We start from the raw sequence: 16,964 nt of genomic DNA, 5'->3' as shown, positions 1-16,964 counted from the left end.
CTCACACTATATATCTGTTCCTGTATTTGTTGTTTTCGTGCAAGAAAAGGCTATTTGATGTTTGATGTTACCAAATATTTTGGCATTCCATTTTCATCCAGTTTATCTGGAGAGTTCCAGATTACCTATCCTTGATTAGATCTTAGAGAGGACGTCATTCCTATTTATGATGCCATGAGTTCTAAGCCATGTATACCTTGAAGGAAAAAAACCATGTTTTGTTTTTTATTTTATTACTTTATTCATAATGTAATTTGTATTTTGTTTTTGTTTTTTAATTTCAAATCTATGTGCATATTAGTTATGTTGTTCTGGAAGCAAAACTAATATTGAAAATGATCAAACAAAAACCCAAAAATGTTGAGGTCACCCAATCAACAGAGAGAACAAGCATCATCTGATGCATGCTTAGACATACGCATGCATTTATTTTTCTATCTTTGGAAGTGGATTATACTATGTTCAGTTACGTTTTCCTTCTAAAATAAAAAGCAAACATGGACATCCTATTTAATTTAATTCAGTGGTGTTGAAAAAAATCCTACTCACAATACTGCAGTTGAAATTCTATTCACATTTCCTTTTTCACTTTTACATTGTTGTAAGCTACATTCTAGGCATTTAAAAAAAAAAGTAATTTCCAACTACGAATGGAATAGAATTTTGTCCAAAGTGTCAAAAACAAATCCAGAGGTGCTCACTTTTTCCGAATCAAAATCACAGCAACATGAAAAGATAGAATTAACTTGAAATCTCCTTTTCTGTATAACAATAGAGAAGTGGTAATTAAAATTCCATTTCACATGATTAAGACAGAAAACAATGTAAGGCATTTCTCATTGTGTGCAAGTAGAGGTCTAAAAAAGTATCCTTTTGCAACTCAGATGTGGAATAATTGTTTCCATAATTTTTTTTAGAATGTTGATACACAATTTTTTAGAGGAGACTCAAGTCGTTTGGTGGATCGATTGAATTGACTTATTAAAATAAGTAAAGCATAAGTATGTATATTTCAGCAGGTTTAAATTTCATTTAAGGTAGTATACAGTTTCCGAGAAATAGTATTAGATAGATGTATTCCTTTAACAAAGCCATAATTATTTTTCTAAAAAAGTGTAAAAAGATAAAGGTAAAGGTTCCCCTTGCACATGTGTGTTAGTCGCTCCTGACTCTAGGGGGCGGTGCTCATCTCCGTTTCAAAGCCGAAAAGCCAGCACTGTCTCGGTGGTCATGTGGCTGGCATGACTAAACACCGAAGGCACACAGAATGCTGTTACCTTCCCACCAAAGGTGGTTCCTATTTTTTACTTGCATTTTTTATGTGCTTTCGAACTGCTAGTTTGGCAGAAGCTAGGACAAGTAATGGGAGCTCACTCCATTACGTGGCGCTAGGGATTCAAACTGCTGACCTTTCTGATCGACAAGCTCAGCATCTTAGCCACTGAGCCACCGCATCCCTATATTTAAAAAGTGCACATCCCTAATTTAGTAGCAATAAGAAAACACATCTTGCTCTGCAGTAACCACTAGATCACTGTGCACTGTAGGATTCTTTGAATACTGCTCCAGGATTATTTATATTTTCCCTTACAAATCAGAAGAAGTTGTGTTGATCTAATCCACATTCCACTATCTCAGCACATATTGTTCATCTAGTACTCAAAGATCAAGCAATATCCAAATGATTGAAAGCAGGAATGGTATTAGGACTCAAAAGCAGAAGCCACTCAATCAGTAGGGAGAACCGGCATTGCCTGATACATGTTTAGTCACGCATGTACTGTTCTGTCTTTGGAACTGGATTCTCATGTTCCAGTGTTAATGAATAAGACCAGATTGCATGGCATACGGCTGCATCACATGTTCAGATATTATTGAAATACATCAGGCCTAGTTGAAATTCAAGCCAATAATAAGACTTTCAAAGTGTTATGTATCTCAGTCTACTGAGTTCATGCTAATGGGATAGTGCAATCGTCTTCCCTATTGAATTCTTGCATTGGGACTTAATTGAAGTTACTGAAGAGAGGGAGGGAGGGAGGGAGGGAGGGAGGGAGGGAGGGAGGGAGAGAGAGAGAGAGAGAGAGAGAGAGAGAGAGAGAGAGAGAGAGAGAGAGAGAGAGAGACTGTTATATAGGAGCCATGGTCGCGCAGTGGTTAGATTGTAGTATTGGAGGCAAAATCTAGGAAACAGCCTGTTTGATCCTGATGGAGCTCAAGCTTGACTCAATCTTTCATCTTTCCAAAGTCAGTAAAATGAGGACCCAAATTGTTGGGGGCAATAATTTGCCCAGAGAGTGCTATAAAGCACAATGTGGCAGCATATAAATCTAAATTTTATTTCTATTTCTATTGCTATTATTTAATCCTGCTCTTAAACCTAATGTCAGAAGCTACCCAAAGAGTTCTGAAATACTTCTGGAATGTTTCTATCCATAGCACTATACACAGAACTATTTCTATACACCGCTACTCATGAATACCTTTTGTTCCTTATATTATTTTGAAATTGTAAGCATTTTAAAGATTTTACTACACAGGAAAACATTTGCTCTTTATTATGGGCATCCTATTTAAACATTCTGATTTTCCCCTTCATTTTCATTTTCTTATCTGTAAACTAAACATGCCGAGCTGATTCTGCTTCTTATTACTAGCTTCATGTCTTTAAAATTGATTTTCACATTGACTGCTTTCTCTAGACTTCTCAACTTTGATTGTGTCCCTCGGGTTACTAAAGCATCCTTTGGACTTTAATAATGGACTGACTTACAGTCTAAGGCAATAATAAAGGTTTATGGCAAAGTTAAAGTTGAGAATTTTTTTCCTCATCCCTAATAATTTTCTCCCTGAAAGTGTTTGATCTAAATCAAATTTTACAAGCTCTTAACCATTTTCCCCCTGTAAAGACTCCATTCCCTCTGAAACAATAGTAATTCTTAAATAACTAATCCTGGATTTGTTTTCAATTTCCGCCATTTTAGATAGCAATTTCTTGTCATCCTCTAATCATTCTTGCCAGAACAATGTCTGGATAACACAGAAAATCATTCTTTTGTGCTATGTTGAAATCTATTTCTTTCTCCCTTACATTGTTTCAGTATATTGTGGGAGGTTTTTTGGTTTGCTTTGGTTCTTCCAATATCCATAGAAATGTGTGTTTTTGCAGTTACATATCACAGAAATTGTCTATATGTCATCGTAATTTTTATGGGGGCATAAGAATCGGCAGGGATGGTGGTAATTTTAATTTCCTTGTCCCCAAGTAGCATGAGATTTATGTATACCTCTTCCACTAACCAGGAAGAATTGTGTTTTCAAAGCTGCAGGTTAGATTCATTGCACAAAAAATATCTAAATAAGAAAATGGAAAGTCATTTAGAACTCCTGGGGTTATAACAACACAAAATCTATTGGATTTAAGAGGGATGATGAAGCCCTGTTCAGCCTGATCAGGAGTAACTTAATCAGAAAAAAATATATTACTTGATTTCTAAAAGCCAGATAAGTTTTAGAAAAAGTATTTATTTACTGGAGCACTAATATAGCTTCAAAGAAATACTTTCAGTATGATAAATGCTTTCAATGAACAATGATTTGAAAACAATCCACTGGATTTCGTAAATTCAGTTAAACAATTATTAATTGTTTCAAGCCACAGTACCGTGAAAATTTGTTCGGGGAATAACCTCCCTGAATTTATTAAAGTTTACTTTCTAAGTAGATCAAGGTAAAAGGAGCTTTTATTTTCAAGTTCACATTTATTTTGCAGGAATGAAGGAATGTTTTTCTGATTGTTTATTTTAAATATAATTTACTTGTTTGATCAACTGAATGATTGACAGTATTATTTATAAGTGCACTGCCATTGAATTACTCATGAATCTTCAGACTCGAATTATTATTATTATTATTATTATTATTATTATTATTATTATTATTATTATTATTATTATTATTATTAAAGAATTCTATGCTGATGTTTATTTAAAAGTTCACTGGTCTTAGTTCATTGTTTTCACTTTTTCAGCATGTAACTTGTATTACATTCTGTAAAATATCTTTTTATCAAGATACTCTATAAATAATTATTTGTTTTGAGAGTTATAAATTGCTTTTGTGGTTTACTAAAAGTGTAGAGTTAATCATATGTACATAACATTTCTATCTTTTACGACTTACTACAGTGTGAGAATAGAAACTTTTTCATTCAAATTTAATATAAAAGAGCTTTTATTCTATAATTTGATAAATTGATTTTGCACAGAACAAGAAGCTGACAAAACCTTTACAGAAATGTTAAGAAATATGAAAAGGTTGCAGTTAACAACATAATAGACTTACTAAAATTCCCATATAAATTGTATGACTCAATTGTAGAATTATTACAGAAAGATATTTGAAGGACGTTTTTATTCTGAGTTTCCTTTTGGTACTAAGAGCATTATTGTTCCTATATGTTAATTAATGTTAAAAGGGGTGGAAAACTAAAAAAAAAATCTGATGAAAGATGATGTGTTTAGGAACAAAATTAAAAGTCAAGGATACCAAAACAGCCATATAAGCCCTAGAAAAATATTGATAAGTAAATTCACCAGCATAATTTCCTTCTTTTTAAGATATAGGGCTATGATCCACCCAGTAATTTATTACTCTTTGGCCCCTGAGGTTTTCTTCCATGATAAGATCAAGAAATGGTCTCAGATTTAAATAACGTCTTCCTAGGATAATGAACAATTAAATCAGAGCTTACATTGGTTAAATTGCTTATTCCCCATTCTCTGTATTAGGACAAGTAATATTATACTGCCATGTTAATTATGAAATCAAGTAAGAAATGTTCCCTTATGGATTTGTTAAATGTTCTGATTCAAAGCATGTACCGTGTTTCCCCAAAAATACAACATGTCCTCATAATACAGCCATGCCACATTTTTCTGGGCAAAAATATAACCACCACCCCCGCATATAAGCCCCCTGGAAAAACCCCCACCTCCGGCCAGGCAGAGCGCCGCTCACCAACCTAGCAGTATCCCGAAGGTGCCAAGCCGCGGGAACCTGGGGTGAGGCAAAGGTGATCGCGTTGCTTGGCGCCTTCGGGATACCGCTAGGTTGGTGAGCAGCGCTGTGCCCAGCTAAAGGGGGGGTTGCTGGGTGGCTGCTTTCTTGCGAGCGGGCTCCCAAAGAGCCGGGCACAGCCTCATGGGCAAATGGCTGTGTTGCACTGTCGCAGCAGTGCAACCTAACAGCCATGAAGCAACCACGCTCACGAGCAGCAAACCCCCTTTGAAGCCGGGCACAGCACCATTCACAGACCTAGGGGTATTGCCAAGCGGCATGAGCGCCTGTTTGCTGCCGACCAGCTCCAGTGGCTTGGCACCTTCCAAATGCCAGTGAATGGCGCTCTGCATGGCTGGAGAGGGGGGTTGCGTGAGCGGCTGTTCCACTCTTGCTCACTCACCTCCCAGCCTCATGATGCATGGCCCAGCTCTCATTACGGAGCCAGGGCACCTCCGCCACCGCCGCCACCGCCATCCCAGCCTAGCTTTTTCTGTGGCTTCCAACCCAAATCTTTCGGCAGTGGCTGCTCTGGGCGCACGCTCTATGGTTGTACGCTCTGCAGGCAGCTAGCAGCTGGCCCTACTGAAACGATATTGGGTGCTCTGGGCAGGCTCCGGTATGCCCGTACCGGGGCGTACCACCTGCAACCCACCACTGTTTTGTATCCTTTTGTCATCCCTACAGTACAGTATATGTGGTACCTTGCTCAATAGTAGTAACTATGAGAGGGATCTTAGAGTCCTAGTGGAGAATCATTTAAATATGAGCCAGCTGCAGCTGTCAAAAAAGCCAACACAGTTCTAGGCTGCATAAACAGAGGGATAGATTCAAGATCACATGAAGTGTTAATAAATACCACTTTGTAATGCCTTGGTAAGACCACGCTTGAAATACTGCATCCAGCTTTTGTCGCCACAATGTAAAAAAGTTGTTGAACTCTAGAAAGCATGCAGAGAAGAGCGACAAAGATGATTAGGGGACTGAAGGCTAAAACATATAAAGAATGGTTGCTGGAACTGGGGATGTCTAATTTGATGAAAAGAAGGACTAGGGGAGACATGATAGCAGTGTTCCAATATCTCAGGGGTTGCCACAAAGAAGAGGGAGTCAAACTATTCTCCAAAGCACCTGAGGGTAGGACAAGAAGCAATGGGTGGAAACTAATCAAAGAGAGAAGCAACTTAGAACTAAGGAGAAATTTCCTGACAGTTAGAACAATTAATCAGTGGAACAACTTGCCTCCAGAAGTTGCAAATGCTCCAACACTGGAAGTTTTTAAGAAGAGCTTGGATAACCATTTGTCTGAAATGGTATAGGGTTTCCTGCCTAAGCCGCGTGTTGGACTAGAAGACCTCCAAGGCCCCTTCCAACTCTCTTACTCTATTCTATTCTTTTCTACTGAAGTCAATCTAGCAGTCAGTTTGCATCAGTACTATGATGTAGAGATTTATGGTGATTGATACATCAGTTTTAATGTGTTCCTTGTGTTCAAAATAATGTTCTTTGCATAAGCACAAAAAATCACTGGCGTACATCATTTTATAGATCTCTGGTATGTAATTTGAAGCAAAAATGGAGAATTCTGGCATGTTCCTTCAGTTGGTTCACCATTCCTATCAGTTCTCACTTCTCAAGATCTTGAAAAGAAGATGTTTTTACTCCAGCATATGCCTTTTTTCTGTCAATAATACAGTCATTAATTAGAAAATGAAAGGTATTCACAACTGCAGGTGGTGGTGATGATGATGATGATGATGATGATGATGATGATTTTAGCATCTATGAAGAGCTTGACCCACAGAAGTGTCCAGTACTTTATTATTGCTTAGTTGAAAAGAGCTGTAGATCATTCATTTTCTTGTTAGCACCCATTTGGGGAGTCAGAAAAACTCGAGAAATTTCTCATCATTTCTGCTTTGGATTCAAAGCCATCTGTAATGTCAAGAATATTTTAAACAGGTTAAGTATTGGGTTAGCCACAAAGCATAACTGAACAGTATAATAACAGACGAGTCTTTGGAAAGAGCTGCTACTCCATATTACAAATGCAATAAAGAAGGTCTCGCTGTTTTATTTGTCAGAAGGATGCGTAATGATTTGAGTCAATTTTGCATTTTGAAATCTAACCAGATCTGAACTTTCATCATACACTGAAATTATTGTCATGGGGTTACAAATTCCCCATAAACAGTGGAGTGCACCGTTCCTTTCAGGGATTTTGCATTAGCATTTATCACAGCAGACAGTCCTTGAATAGCAATTACCTGTTTTAAAAAAGCAAAGCAAAAAAAAATGCAACCATGAACAAACCTTTAACAGGACATATCAAAACATTTTGTCTATAAACACGATCTTTGGTTCAGGTTTCTTTCTAAAACAATTTGCAATCAGACATAGGCTGCAATTTTTTGGGAACACAGATATGCAATGGAGATATGGACTGAACTGGTCCAGCTCTAATTGATGGCCTTCTGGGATAATGTTAGTTATCATCTATCAGTATCATCTATTCTCACATATGCTCTACGAATAGAGCCTACACTGGCCCAGATCAGAGGGAAATAGTACACAAGATTTCTGTCTCAGTTTTGTTTTATCAATTCTAATCTATCTTAATCGAAGTAGCAGTTTGATCAATAGCAAGCTCTCACTTGTACGCAGATGGAAATCTGTAAAACTTCTGCTTAATGGAATTGTTAACGCGAGGTTTCTTGCATTGCCAAACTTATTATCTAGCTATGTCAAGGTAAGCTATCAAAAAGAAGGTGTTGGTTGGAAATAATAATCACTTCCAGCTGTGGCATTTAAATTCAAGATAGCTTTCTACTTCTTTTTAATTTCTTTTTAATTTTTTCAGGGGTTTTTTTTTAATGAGAAAATCTGTTTCTTTTAACCAAAATGATGTTTTTTTTCCATTAGCAATTGTGAGATTCTTCTCTTTTTTTTTAGTTGATGACTTTCATTCAAACATCAAAGGTAAAACCAGAATGAAAATATATTGTTTATATTTCCACATTGACATTTCCTTTTCAAAATAGTAGAACCTTTCATCCAAAATGTCAATAACTGATAAAAAGGCATAAAATGCATTAAGTTCATGCTAGGTGATAGGAAAGAAAAGTGTTTTCTTGCCTTTGTAGCTATGCAATCCCCTAGAGGTCTAGGGAGAAGTATATATTTCTAAGACATTGGTAAATTTTCAGACTGGGTAGAAATTTAAGAAACTGCATAGACCACTAGCATTTAATATTAATGTTTTTGTGAAAAAGTGGATATAATTAGCATCTATGTTTATGTTTTTCAGCTATAATGAAAAATAAAAATAGAAAGTTCCCTTAATACATCTCAGTAAAAACAAATCTACAGTTATCAGTGTGATGTAGATATGTTATCCTAAAAAACCACTGCAATTTGTACATTCCAACTTAAACTTAATTGCACATCATACACTGGATTAAGGTGCCATTGACACTTTTATGATGAGTTTTATATGGCAGTATCACAAAACATATTATTTTTCCCTTATTGAAGGTCAAATATATTGGCATGAATGATTAAGGCGGAGCTTAGATTATATTTTGATAAAATGCTACATTAATGTATGGTAGAGAATGCCTTTAAATCCACAGGCACAGAAGTCAAAAGATTTACAAATAAAAATAAGCTGAAACTAAATTATATATATATATAAAAACTGGCAAACGTGAAAATACCCCAATTTGCATTCAAGATCCAAAGATAAATAAGAACACATCAGGAGTTAAGAGAAGTATTTAATTAGCCATTGGTTTATCATTCATTCATTTATTATTTATTATTCATTTATTATTAATAACTAATATTAACAATACAGATGTGGTTGCTGTTTTCAAACCTGTTCTCTTCTCTTTAAGCTACATATTTTGGAAAACCTCTGAGGTTCAAGCCAAATGAAATGAACACTCAGCTGTAAATCAGACATCCAAAACATGAATCAGAATACTACAGCGCAGTCTTTCACAAACTTACTTAGGAGTTTATTATGAAGAATAATAATGATTAATCAGACTGCGGCTTTAAATGGAAATGGATGCTCAGTTATTAAGCCACAGAAGCATGTCTTCAAAATTACTTAATAGCTACTTGAAGAGAAGGATTTTCAGTACTTTCTGATATGTAGTTCTCATATCACAAGAAAAATAAAGTCAGACCAGAGCAGGCAATCTATTAATGTTGCAGTGCTAAGTGCAGTTATCTGAGTGTAAATATTATTGCATTCAATGCAGCTTTCTTCCAATATTAGTTGACACAGCACTGGGCGCCAATCATCAAATTATGAGTAATCGACTAATGCACATGTTTATGTGAAACAGACCTCCATTGGTGGTGGCGATTCACAAATAATTAATATCCATGCCTGATTTCTTATTATACATTTGTTTATTCTATCGCTTTTGCAATAATTTGTCAGGCTTGAAACCTCGTCAGATTTGTTTATGGCGTATTATACCCCTCAGTTGCTACTTGCAATGTAAATTTGCCCAATTAAGCACATTGTAGATGCTGCATTAAAATGCAGACATATGGCAGTCATCAGCCTTATTTTCTGAGCAAGCAGCATTTATTATAACTTAATATGCCGTTGTGACATTTGCAGATCCGAAATGCTAGATACATTTCAGTGTTGTGTCAGTGGGTCATAAAAAATACATTAGCACCACAAAAAGAATCACAAAGAAAGGTGATGAAGAAGGAACATGTTTCAGCGATGCCTGGTGGTTGCCCTCATTAATTACGGCGCGGCATACTGGAGAGGAAGTGGAAGAGCATCATTATTCAACTCATTTGCATGCAGAAAATTGTAGAAGTCAGTGCAACATCAGACACCAAGACTCTGCTTTTGAGGCAACTGCCAGCGCATTCAAGCACTGCTGTTGTGCGATCTCTTTTGCTTCCAATATGACTCAGGCTAAAGCTGTCAGCTCTTAAGGAATTTCCATTAAAAGTGGAAAGAGGACACTTCTTTAGGAATGTGGTGAAGAGCAGATTAGTAAGGAGTGGGAAAATGTGATCATCCCAGGTGTGTTGGACACTTTCTTCCAGAAAAAAAGGGCTTCAGAGCATCTGGAGGTAGCTTTAGCAGAATTGTACAAGTCAGTCTTTGACCAAAATAATGCATTTCTAGGGAAGACCTAGTCACCACAAACTTCAATGGAAAATTGGAAATAATAAAACTGAACAAGCTTCATCTTTGGCGTACTTTTTCAAGCCTCTGGAGCAGAGGTGGTATCCAGCCAGTTCTTTCTGGTTCAAACTAACCGCTAGCAGTGGCTGTGGGAGGCTCCATCCATCCGCCCCGATGTAATGTGTGATCACTGCGCATGTGCAGACGGAGCACATGAGAGCAAAGTGAACATGCAAGATAATGCGCTCACACTAGCAAACCGGTAGGGAAGGTAAGTGAATCCCACTGCCGGTCTGCAGCTTGGTGGAAACAAAACTATTTTCTGCCAAAGCCAATAATAACACTAAAGCAATTTGGGATTTTTTTTTCACTCCAGAATGGGGAAAAATGCAGACCATCAACTTTTCAAAGCTAGAAACTGTAATGCTGAGAATTGCACAGGAACCCACCTGCATTTATTTAAAATCCTTGTACATTGTTCAGACTATATTTCTACAAGCGCTCTTCTAAGCATTTGTGCTTCAAATGCTTTGTTCCACACAGAAACTGGTTTGATTTCACTGGAGGTGAGAATCCATATTTGCCGAGTCTTTTACTGTCTCAGACCCATTTTCTTGGGGCTTCACAGCTTCATTAATTCTCCTTGATGGCTTTTCATCAAGGTGGAAAGGGGGAAAAAACCTCAACTAACCTGTATTATTTCTGGCAACTTTTTGCTGCCCCTAGGTTTACAGTGTATTAAAGTAACAAGTGTTTTTGAAATAACATGGCAGATGGATCTGGATGCCACAGCCAACATTAATGGGTGGGGTCTAAATTAACAATATTAGGTCTCCATTCCCTGAAAAAAACTGTCCTTCAAATTATGTACAAACAAATGCTTATCACCTCCTAACAAAAATCCAATCTCTAATCAGAGAGAGGCGACTGTTTCCTCCTAAGATTGGACGTTTTTATCTTTTTTTTCCTTTTACTGAATTCCTATTTTATTCTGTTTATGTTTGATCTTAATTTGTAGTCTGTTTTACATTTTATTCAATTCTCTCCTTTCTCCAATTTTAAAGTCTTACCTTTAAAAAAAAAATATTGTTATACTATCTATGTTGTATTTGACCATGGTTTCTGAGATGTTAACTTCGCTGGTCATTGACTATGATTAAATGAGTTAGAATTTGATTTACAATTGAATCCATATTACATTTCATACTGCATTTCAAATAGTATTTAATTTAAAATTGGTATGTTTGCTATCTTACAGATAATTACCCTGAATATTTAGCAAGCCTGAAATATATTTATAAATAAAATCAAAAACGATGAGGATTTTGCATATTCCTATAATTCTGAATCATGACTAAGTTCTCTGATGTATCAGGGACATAGAATATACCAGGTTCTGTAATTCAAGAAAATAGTAATATATACCATGGCCCCTAAGCATCTTATTAGAAGTCTTCTTCAAATGAAATGTTGTCGTGTCTCCTACAACGAGAACCCAGTTCATTCAGCAATTGTTTTAAAATGTCCAACAATAGTTTTCTGCCATTTAGTCTCGGAATGGATTCAGACATCAAAAAACATGGCTACATTGGTAATCTAAGCAGCAGTTTTAGATAGATAGGATACCATGTTCCGTCGGTAAAGCATCGCCATGAGTGTACATTACAGCAGAGGATTCCACTAATGAATCTGGAGTTTTATCTTTAAGAATGTTTGGTAGTTTGTACATCATTTTTAAAATCATTCATCAGATTTTGTCTTTGGACAGAGGTCATCTAGGTAGAAGGTACAAGTAAAGACATATTAATATTGGAAAATTCTTTGCAATGTCTGTTATTGTTCTATTTTGCCCAATGCTAGCTCCTTCAAGAGATTGCAAAAACTTAGCCCAGGTTTTCCATGAGGGATTTGTAACTGGCGTTAGATCCACTCCTGGAAAAGAAAAGCCAGTCAGCACGGGGTTGCTTGTATAGTCTAATATATCAGTGTCGGGTATTTTTTAGGGTTATTTAAATATTGTTTTTTAACTACTTTGCTTCGATATGTACAGTTTTCTTATTGCCTCCTTTTTTGTGTTTGTATTTTCTATTTATTGATGTGTTTTTATCCGACTGTACACCGCCCCGAGTCCCTTTGGGGAGAGGGGGCGATATAAAAATCTAAATAAAAGTAAAGTAAGTAAGTCTTTAAAAAGATAGGTGAGGTGGGCAGAGGATGTATAAGGTGGGAATACAAGGAAGGAAGAATATTAAAATAGGTCAACCGAGTTCTGTATGAATGATAATTTCTATCTGTTACAAATAGTGGTTCATAAAAGTTTTGTGAGTCTGATTCGTCGTCTGCATTTGTAGATGTAGAAGTGATCTATGAAAAAAGCTTTGCTATCCCTTTCAATATTTGGTTGCACCAGTCTTCCTCGGGACACATGCTTTCTTTGCTGCACTTCATGCTTTTAGCTTATTTTTCCCACATGTAAAAACTTCTCAGTGTGACGGATTCATTTCTCATTTATTCTCAGCAGCAGGACGCTGCATTTTTATGTGCTTGGTTTCTGTGCTCCTTGCTGCAAATATTGGCTTTAATGGTGAATGTAATAATCATGGCATAGAGAGGCTTTGTTGCTTCTAACTACTTGACTCTGGCTAAAGAATCAGAAGCAGTACCTCCACAGGCACTCAAAGAGGTGCAAAATACTTTGATCCTGACCAAGTTAATCCTATAATGCATGAAAAAGATATTAATCCAAAAGGATTCAAGCACTGTTTGTATCAATAACCACAATACGGAAAACACAGACCTATGCGCTTGAACCCAAGATTACCTGATTGGGATTGTGTGTTTTTTAAAAAAATATTTTCTTGTGAAATTGATGGTATAATTTCTGAACATCCCAGATAGTTCTTAAAGTTTGCCAATATAATCAGAAATAGATTTAATACAACTTTCCAAAGCTGTAACACTTCAAAGGATAACTGCTAATGTTCCATAGCTGGAAAATTGGCAGGTCAGGGAGAAGGATAGATACAGTTCTATCTGACTTTCTACTTTTCATAAGTAATTTTTGACAAAAGGAAAATGCTGAGATTTGGAATTCACCAGCTGTGGCCTAAAGTAAAATGATCCCAGCAAGACTGATCTTATCCAAATGCTCAGCTTGGCTAAAGAATTAGATGTTCCAGTGTAGCCGTTTTCTACTACTCACAAGGGCCAAGTCCTTCCATCAAAACGATTTTCCATTTAGGAACCATCATGGCTTCCCTACATGTGTCTGACATCGTCAGTGTATCCAAGCAAGCAAACTGCCTTGTCCCATAATGACACCTGTGCCTTCAGTGGCACAGATTGGCTTGAGTAAGGCATTCAGACAACCTGCTTCCCAAAGTTGCCACAAAGCATCTCTCGTCAACTCATGAAAACCACCTTATCTTTTACAAGCCCTGTGTGGATGTTTTGAAAGCTCTTCCCATCTATTTCGGGTGCCAAAGTGGATGGCTGTATAGAAGCCAGAATGCTTTCAGAGCAACCGCCTGAGCCTTTAGAAACACATGGCTGCTTTAAATGGTTCGAAAGGAGATTTATTTTATTTATGACTCTACTTTTCATGGAAGTAGGTTATGATCTAAGGCACAACATATGATCTCACACATATCAAGATGCTGCAAGTCAACGTGCACAGTATTTAAATTGGTTATTAGGGAGGGGGGAAATCACAGGAGCACTTGTATCATCCTTGGTAGTAAGAATACAAAAGTAGAATTAATAGCTGCCATGTTAGGACCCTTAGTATATGTATTGATGATGGCCACAGTAATGGGAGAGCTAATGCTCCTCTTTCTTAAAATACCTTTTCAGGAAAACAGCCAGTGCTTTTCACATTGCCGTTGTGTTCCTTAACCAGTTGTCTTATGTTGATTATGTGTTTCTCTTTCCTTCCCACTCCAACTTGCAGCAAACGTATGCGACAATGAACTTCAAATTTGCCAGAATGGAGGGACGTGCCACAACAATATACGCTGCCAGTGCCCAGAAGGCTATACTGGTGTACTGTGTGAGAAGCGGAATTGTGATGTGGATCCAGATGGCTGCAGCGGAAGTTCAGGGCAACAGGCAATATCAATACAAACCCTGCTACTTCTACTATCACCAATTGCTCCATTGGGATTAAGTGGGCTTTTTATATTTTAAGCTACGCCGCTTGGGAGACATCGGCTTCAGACTGCTTTGAGAGAAAGGTGTCCAGAAAAGAAAGAAGAAGAAAAAACAGATGCAAATAAGAATTTTCGAAATAAGGGGGGAAATTATACAATTTTCACACATATATAGACTAAAGAAAAGGCCTGACTGAACTAAGCCATATGTACAACCCAACCAACCAAGACTGTTACTTCTTGGCTGACACTTAAGTGAGGCAGCTGCCAATACTATTACAACTACTCAACACAACGGCTGCAGGCACTTACACAGGTTCAAAAAAGGCTTGGGTAGCCACCCCCGGATGGAAATCCAAAACAGAAAAGACAAAAAAAAAAAAACCAACACAAAAAAACTTGCTCTTTCAAACTGGTGCGCCACCGTACCTCTTCCCAGTGTGTGGACCAACCAAATAGAAGCATTCTTTGCTGTCAGTGCATTGTGGGTATAAGGAAATCTGTTTCAAAGCTGCCATATTGGCTTGCTTCAACCCCTTAAATCCCCCTTTCCAACTGTGCTTTAGTGAACGTTGCTCTGTAACCTTTGTTGGTTGAACGATCTCTTTGTCTGATGTTAGTAATGCACATGTGTACCAGCCCCAACTCAATAAAACTCAAGCCGGTCATATCCTTGTATATCTTAGAAACACTGTGTCCTATCGACACAGGGCTCCCCTATTGTACAAGAGTGGCAGTAGGACAAAAAGAAAGTATATTTATCCTTTTGTAATCAAATGAAGTTATTTTTCTTGACTAACGTAAAGCGTAGATTTTTTGTATTCTTGCCAATTTGTGTTAACAATTGAGTAATGTACTTTAATCCTAATCAGATGAGCGGGGGGGAAGAGATGATTTTTAGTTCGTTCTTTTTTTTCCTTTCTTTTTAAATTTATTTAATTGTGCAGAGATTCCTCTGTATGGGCAACGTGCTGGCATCAAAGAATATCAGTTTACATATTATAGCAAGTGTAATAAGATACCACCAAAGGACATTCTAAATGTTTTCTTGTTGCTTTAACACTGGAAGATTTAAGAGAATAAAAATTCCTGCATAAACTATTTCCGGGGATTAGTACTGCAGTTTCTTGATATTATTTTACCAGGTAGAAGACAAAGAAGTTCCAGTCCAGACTTGTGCAAGCACAGCAAAAAGTTAAAACTCAGATCTTCATGCTGTCTACAGAGATTAATTAAGAGTGACAACAACATGAGATCAATTGTTGAGGTCACCATTCACTGGATAAACTCCAATCAATTCAAGTTACACTGCAGTCCTAACTGAAAAGTAAAACCCACAGCACTTCATAGGATGTTACAGTATTCTGAAAATTGCATTTTCAAAATATTTATTATTATAATTTCAATTTAACTCATCTATTCATTTTAAAGTCTGTGAGCAGAAGTCAAACACTGTGCAAGTAAGTTTCCATTTTCATAACAATACTTCTAGCTTCTTTCTGCAACTTCCCACATTTTCTAAAACTGCTACCTTTTTAGAGCAAAACACGAATCTCTTTTCATCAAGGCCAGGATTTAACACAGTATTATCATCACAGGTAATTCAGATGTTTTATGTTGAAGCTCTCCCTCAAAATTCCAAATTCAGCATCACCATTTAATGTCAAAATTCAGCTTTCTGTTATTGGTTAAGTGAATGAAATTATGATACCAGATATACTGTTTTTTAAGGGTTAACTAGAGCACCAAGAAGAATGTGATGGCTCAGTGGCTAAGACCCTGAGCTTATCAATCAGAAGGTCGGCAGTTCAGCGGTTTGAATCCCTAACGCTGTATAATGGAGTGAATTCCCTTTACTTGTCCTAGCTTCTGCCAACCTAGCAGTTCGAAAGCATGTAAAAATGCAAGTAGAAAAATAGGGACCACCTTTGGTGGGAAGGTAACTGTTCTGTGCACCATCAGCATTTAATCATGCCAGCCAATGACCATGGAGATGTCTTCGGACAGCGCTGGCTCTTTGGCTTTGAAACGGAGACGAGCACCAGCCCCTGGAGTCGGGAGCGACTTGCACATATGTGCGAGAGGAACCTTTACCTTTACCTTACAACTCCAAATGTTAACTGCAACTGTTTCAGGTATAAGAGCCTGTTAGTCTTTAGCCAAACTTTGCATCTCCAACTGAAATAACTTAGGATAATTGACACAACATAAATAATGTAAAAAAAAAACCACCTTCAAATAACATTTAAAAGAACTTAAAAGGCTTAACTATCCAAGATCATAAAAAGTGTTTGGCCTAATTTGGGGGAGGGGGAGGTTGACAGTACTGGAAATGTTTGCAAAAGATATTTCCAAAATGTGTAGGGTGCCACAACCCAGGAGGTTTTCTATTTGCCATTTTATTTGAAACAACAGACATTGAGTCCATGCAGAAGAATTAATTTGGGTGAATGGAAGTGGAAATAACTGTTTCTGTGGGTAAGAAATAATTATATGTTGATTACTGCTCAATCTTTTTTCGTCATATGGTCAAATATTGAAGGTATTTCTGCACAAAATTCTGATTTGATATCAATCAGGTTGGAAATTTG

The 16,964-nt window shown here is 37.0% G+C and overlaps 1 protein-coding gene across 6 annotated transcripts in view; it reads left to right on the top strand.

Annotated features, from left to right (window-relative positions):
- Positions 1–15,619, top strand: part of NTNG1 (netrin G1) — a 292,209-nt gene extending 276,590 nt beyond the window's left edge. For 3 of the 6 annotated variants that reach the window (XM_081949291.1, XM_081949292.1, XM_081949290.1), the window contains one exon: positions 14,175–15,618. In XM_081949291.1, coding sequence (XP_081805417.1) covers positions 14,175–14,410 — 236 coding nt within the window. In that variant the 3' untranslated portion in view covers positions 14,411–15,618. Of the gene's footprint in view, positions 1–14,174 lie in introns of all 6 variants that reach the window. The other 3 variants (XM_081949293.1, XM_081949294.1, XM_081949289.1) reach the window with 2 other exon arrangements.
- The last annotated feature ends 1,345 nt before the right edge of the window (positions 15,620–16,964 follow it).

The sequence above is a fragment of the Natrix helvetica genome, assembly GCF_964273705.1.
Source record: "Natrix helvetica genome assembly, chromosome: 3".
In the NCBI taxonomy this organism is placed as follows: Eukaryota; Metazoa; Chordata; class Lepidosauria; order Squamata; family Natricidae; genus Natrix; species Natrix helvetica.
The sequence above is the reverse complement of the archived record's forward strand: the minus strand, read 5'-3'. Positions and strand labels throughout refer to the sequence as shown.